This window comes from Sceloporus occidentalis, unplaced genomic scaffold (assembly GCF_023333645.1).
Source record: "Sceloporus occidentalis isolate IW3139 unplaced genomic scaffold, rSceOcc1.0.p SCAF_7, whole genome shotgun sequence".
Classification (NCBI taxonomy): Eukaryota; Metazoa; Chordata; class Lepidosauria; order Squamata; family Phrynosomatidae; genus Sceloporus; species Sceloporus occidentalis.
In genome coordinates this window covers 95,454,850-95,460,849 of record NW_028316987.1, presented here as the reverse complement: position 1 = coordinate 95,460,849, position 6,000 = coordinate 95,454,850, and the positions used below count along the sequence as shown (strand labels likewise).

General features: G+C 48.5%; 1 protein-coding gene across 3 annotated transcripts in view; it reads left to right on the top strand.

The window, feature by feature from the left end:
* Positions 1–1,506: 1,506 nt before the first annotated feature.
* Positions 1,507–6,000, top strand: part of LOC149310152 (uncharacterized) — a 45,938-nt gene continuing 41,444 nt past the window's right edge. For all 3 annotated transcript variants that reach the window (XM_089533800.1, XM_089533798.1, XM_089533799.1), the window contains exon 1: positions 1,507–1,589. In XM_089533800.1, the coding sequence (XP_089389926.1) occupies positions 1,533–1,589 (57 nt within the window). In that variant the 5' untranslated portion in view covers positions 1,507–1,532. The remainder of the gene's footprint in view (positions 1,590–6,000) is intronic.

Here is a 6,000-nt window from a genome sequence, read left to right as displayed (position 1 = left end):
CATACGCTGCTGATGCAGAAATGCCTTTTTCTCATGGAACCAGAATAACTGAATGTGTTTATTACTGGCACCTGCTTCCTCTGAGTTAAGCAAAGGAGCATTTCTTCTTGGCTAGTCTCAGCCAAAAAGCTTCTCTGAGAAACAGCAATTGAATATTAAGGAATCGTTTTCTAGTTTCAGTCTCTAGCACTATCGATAGTTGTGTTCTCTTCAAGTTGCTTCTGGTTTATGGCGACCCTGTCATGGGGTTTTATGGGGCTGAGAGTGTGCGACTCAGTCGGTCAAAGTGACCCAATGGGTGCCCATCGTAGAACAAGGATTCGAACCCTGGGCTCCAGAACCACATCCCAACACTCAAACCAGTGCGCCATGCTAGTTCCTGCGCATCATCCTCTATTCATTCATCTCCATTGACACAAAATCGTTTTTTCAAAAAATACAATTTCAGAGCAGATTTGAATATATCTCTCTATTTAAAACCCTGCTTTGGGATTATTGCATTTCCCAATGTCAAAAATGGATAAACTGGGGGAAGGAGACAGACATGGCGCAAGAGACAGGGATCTTGGTGTCCTCTGATGAAATGCTGGCAGCCCCAGGCCCTGAGGCTTTGTTCCTGTCTTTGGAGAAGGACTGACCCTCTCTCTCCCTGGGATCTGACATTTCTTTTGCATCAGGGCAAATATAGTCCTTTCTCCCTTTTTAAAGGAAGGAGAGGGGCTGGAAAATGTGGGTGTGGGGCTGGAGTAGTCCTGGGTGCCGTTTTTAAAATGAAATAGTAAATAATAATAATAATAATAATAATAATAATAATAATAATATTTATCTATTTATTCCATGTAACTTCTATGCCGCCTTTCTCCCCAAAAAGGGACCCAAAGCAGCTCAGAAGAAGGAAAGTGGATCAAGCGTCACAATCAAGACTCTGAAAGCAATGAAAGGTCTCTTGTTAAAATGGTATGACATTAATAAAAAACATACAAAGTTAAAGACATCAAGTCTAAAACCATCGCCCCAGAGAAGAAGGCCGAGGAGGAGGAGAGTCAATCTCAAGGCCTTTTAATGCAGCAGTTTCTCTACTTTGGGTTCCCTGCTTGTGGTTGTGGTTGTGGTTGTTGTTGTGGTTGTGGTTGTGTGTGGTTTCCAGCTGAGGCTGAAGCTGTGGCAGGGTCCTTCTCCAAGGCTGAGCGGGATGCCAGCAGAAGTCCCTTCCTGAGGGGCAGAGCAGGGCTGGGCGGCCCTCGGGGCCTCGCTCCCGCCGCCCGCCAGACCCAGGGAGACTCCTCTGATGAAGAAGGCCGGACTGGAGGGGCCCTTCCCGGCCTGGCCTTCCTGCCGGAGCCCTTTCCGGCGGCGAAGGGAAGGAGGCGGGCCAAGGACTACATCTCCCAGCGGGGCTTGGCTGGCGTCACGTGGGAACAAGGCGCCAGAGGCGTGTCGCGTGTCTGGAGGGGCGGGGAAAGGCGGGATCGAATGAAGCCCTCTTCTCCTTCTCCTTCTCCTTCTCCTTCTCCGGGAGGAGCGGGTCCGGGATGGAGCCCCAGGAGGCGGGCAGCGTCTCGTCGGGACGGGCGCCTGACACGCGTCAGGTAAGGCTCCTTCAGACGAGAGAGGAGGGAGGCTGGGAGCTCCGTCTCAAAGGCGGCCGGGCTCTTAATCTGGAGGGGACCCCGTTTCGGCCACTCGCGTGTCTCCCTGAACGTGGGGATGCCGGGAGAAGGAGGCTTTGCGTGTAGGAGTCCACTTTGGCTCCTGCGGGGGGTGTTGGGAGGAGTACACGTGTCTCCGGCGCCCCTGGTTCACACGTTCCTCCTCTCCCGTGTCAGGTCCAGACCCCAGACCCGCCAAGAAGGGCCTCCCAATGCCCCTCTGGGGCTGCTGGGCAGAAGGGGACGCCAGGACCTCAGCTCCCAGAATCCCAGGCGGCTGGCCCACCTGGCTGAGGATTCTGGGAGATGAAGTCCAAACAGGTGCACCGTTTGGGGACCTCTGGACTCCTTCGGACCCAACCCTCTGCCTCTGAAGGAAAGCTAGAACCCAAGGAGCCCCAGGGAACTCTGGAACCCAAGGAGCCCCAAAGGAAATCATAGAATCATAGAGTTGGAAGAGCCCAAAAAGGGCCCTGATCCAGTCCAACCCCCTTCTTCTGCCATGCAGGAAATCCCAATCAAAGCATCCCCATTGACAGAGGGCCATCCAGCCTCTGCTTAAAGACCTCCAAGGAGGGAGACTCCACTGCACTTTGTTCCACTGTCGAACAGTCCTTACTCTCAGGAAGTTCTTCCTAATGCTGAGGTGGAATCTCTTTTCCTGGAGTTTGCATCCATTGCTCCATTGTGTTCTAGTCTGTGGAGCAGCAGAAAACAAGCTTGCTCCCTCCTCAATATGACATCCCTTCAAGTATTTAAAGAGGGCTCTCATATCACCTCTTAACCTTCTCTTCTCCAGGATAAACATCCCCAGCAATTCCCTAAGTCCTTCCTCATAGGGCTTCATGGTTTCCAAACCATGAGCCCCAATGAGCCCCAAGGAAAGCTAGAACTCAAGGAGGCCCAAGGAAACTAGAACTCAAACAGTTCCAAGGAAATCTAGAACCCCAAGAGCCCCCAAAAGAAATCTAGAACTCAAGGAGCCCCAAGGAAAGCTAGAACCCAAGGAGTCCCAAGAGAAATCTAGGACTCAGGGAGCCTCAAGAGGTGGCTCTTGTTCTTGTTGTTGTGAGCATTTCTGACTTATGGCGATCCTAAGGTCTCCTGATCATGGCTTTTGGGGGCAAGATTTGTTCCTGAAGGAGGTTCGCCTTTGCATTCCTCTGAGGCTGAGAGAGTGTGTATTTGTGGGAAGCCCCTAAATGCAACCTGTGAGTAGGATGGGGATAACTAGGCTGGACCCACTGAGGTAGTGAGGATGTGCCAGGTTTGATTCATTCAACTAAGCTTAGAATCCTAGAGTTGAAAGGGCCCAAGGGCCCTCCAGTCCAACCCCTTCTGCCATGCAGGAACTCACCATCAAAGCATCCCTGACAGATGGCCATCCAGCCTCTGTTTAAAGAGCTCCAAGGAAGGAGACTCCAGAACTCTCCACTGAAGGAGCATCTTCTAGTACTGAACATCTCTGACTATTAGCAAATTCTTTCTAATGTCGAGGTGGAATCTCTTTTCCAGGAGCTTGCATCCATTGTTCCGGGTCCTGTTCTCTGGAGCAGCAGAAAGCAAGCTTCCTCCAACCTCAGAGTGACCTCCCTTCAAGTATTTAAACAGGGCTATCATATCACCTCTCAACCTTCTCTTCTCCAGGCTATTTACGGGGAGCCCCTAAAATGCAGCCTGTGAGGAGGATGGGGATAAATCGAGGTGCGAATCCCCCACTAGGCTAGACCCACTGAAGCATTGGGAATGTGACAAATGTCTTTAATTCAACAGCTTAATAGAAAAAGAGAGCTGTAGGGTCAGTAGGGGCAAACAAATGGAAAACCCAAAGTTGATGCCCGTGGTCTAGAACTCTTTTGCGGAAAATTCTAAGTCCCTCTCCAGACTATGAATCCCAAGATTCCTTAGAATGGAGTTAAGACAATTCTGGTGGTCCCAAACTGGCATCATGGTGTGGTTCAGATTAATAATAATAATAATAATAATAATAATAATAATAGTAAGTTCTAATTAGTCCACAAAATAGTCCCAATTTTGGGGGGAAAGCGGGGTACAAATCATCATCATCATCATCTATTTTTACCCCACTTTCCCCCCAGAATTGAGACTCAAAGCGGCTTACAGTCTAAAAACACAGTACAATTAAAAACTTACTAAAGTGACCATCAAAATGGAATCAAACTATGACAATATTAAAACAGATCATTTGTTTTAAAATAGAATAAGGTTAAAATAAATATCTTGTTGCTGCTTTCTAGGATTGTGGTTCAGAGCCGGCTGAGCTGAGCTGTTGGTCCATTGAATCGTTTGGGCTGTTGTTTCCAATGACACTTTTATGGCAACGGGGGAATCAATACGCTTCCTGAAAAGAAAATAACTCGTATTGATCCCCGAGGTGCCCTGAGACATTTTCCTGCCTTAAGTGGTCCTAATGTAATCTAAGAGATGCCGCTTCCCAAAGTTTAGAGAGGAGCCTTAGGCTGGAATCCCACTGGTGTAGCATTCTAGTAGTTCCACTTTATTTAGGGCTGAACACAAGCACTGCATCCATACTGCAGAAATAATCTGGTTTGACACCGCTTTGACTGCCCTGGCTCAATGCTATGACATTCCTGGAATTGTAGTTTGTTGTGGCTCCAGAGCTCTGCTTTTCAGATTTTCAAACAAGGGATACTCTCCCTATATCTGCTGAGATCTGGAGGACTCAATCTATGATGGAACCATTTTGCATCCGGAAACAAGGACAAAGTCCTACTTCCAAGCCTGGTGTCATCCATCCACTATTTGTACATTCCATGCTTTCCTGCCTAAATGTCATATTATCCATTGATCTTGGTGGAAATTCATTTTGTTAGTTCTGGACCTGTTTTCCAGTTTGTTACAGTCATTTTGAATTGCGATCAGTATTTTAAATCGGTGCCCTTCCTAATTTATTGCCTTCCATCTCCCAGTTGTTTCGAGAACCCTGCTCAGCTTGGAGTTTGTTGTTTGGTTTTAAATTCCTTATCCAGTTTTGTTTCAGTTGCAGAAGCACTTTCTTGGCAGGATGATGGAGCAGCGATGGGAGAATTGCTGAGCAGGGCTTCGTTCGCAGGAGAAGCTCATTAGGACGGGGCCAGGGACCCCCAGGAGGCACGCAGGCAGGCCTTGCAGCTGGGGGAGAGAAGCCTGAATGAGGACCCTGAACTGATTATTATTATTATTATTAACCTTTATTTATAAAGCGCTGTAAATTTACACAGCGCTGTACATACAATCTTTTTAATTGGACGGTTCCCTGCCCTCAGGCTTACAATCTAAAAAGACACAACACAAAAGGAGAAGGGAAAGATGGTGGGGAGGGGGCCTCTCTAGTAGGATAATACATATAAAATACATAGCAATATAGGAAATGATTCAATAAAACAGGCAACAAAAGAACATCAAATAGCAAGCGACAATTATGCAATGCCTGGGAATGCTGCCCTGAACAGGATGGTCTTCAACTCCGTTTTGAAGCTGGTTAAAGAAGTGATCAGGGCCCTTGTGTCTCGCGGGGGAAGAAGGTTCCAGGAGTGAGGGGTAGTGAGTGAAAACAGGCGAATCCGAGATGGGGTAGAGGAAATCCTGGGCTGGGACAGCCCACCCTGACTACCAGAACGGAGGTCCCTGGTGGGAAGGTGAGGGTCTGATAAGTAAGGAGGGGCCAGCCCATGGAGGGCTTTAAACGTCGACAGCAGGAGCTTGTACTGAATGCGGAAAGGGAGTGGGAGCCAGTGAAGGGATGCCAACACAGGAGAGATGTGGTCAGAGCGGTGGGTGGAAGTGATAATGCGTGCAGCTGAATGCTGGACAGAAATTAAAGGACGGAGGTGAGAAAGAGGAAGCCCAGCCAGGAGGATGTTACAATAATCAAGTCGTGAGATCACTAGGGCATGGACCAGGATCTTGGCAGAAGAGGCGGAGAGATATGGTCGGATTTTGGCAATCTACAAGCCTTGGCTGTGGTCTGGATCTGAGGGATACACGACAGAGAAGAGTCAAAGATAAAACCAAGACTGCGGGCTTGCTGGACTGGTTGAATAGAAATGTTGTCCACAGAGACAGAAAAGGAGTGTTGAAGGGCGGACTTAGGAGGAAAGACAAGAAGCTCCGTCTCGGACATGTTGAGCTTCAAACGCCGATGGCGCATCCACTGCAAGACAGCTGTGAGACAAGACGAGACTTGCTTATCAAGCCTTGGAGAAAGGTCAGGGGCGGAAAGATACAGCTGGGTGTCATCGGCATACAGATGGTAGGAAAAGCCAAAAGAGCTAATGAGTTTTCCTAAGGACAGTGTGTAGAGAGAAAACAGAAGGGGACCCAGAACAGA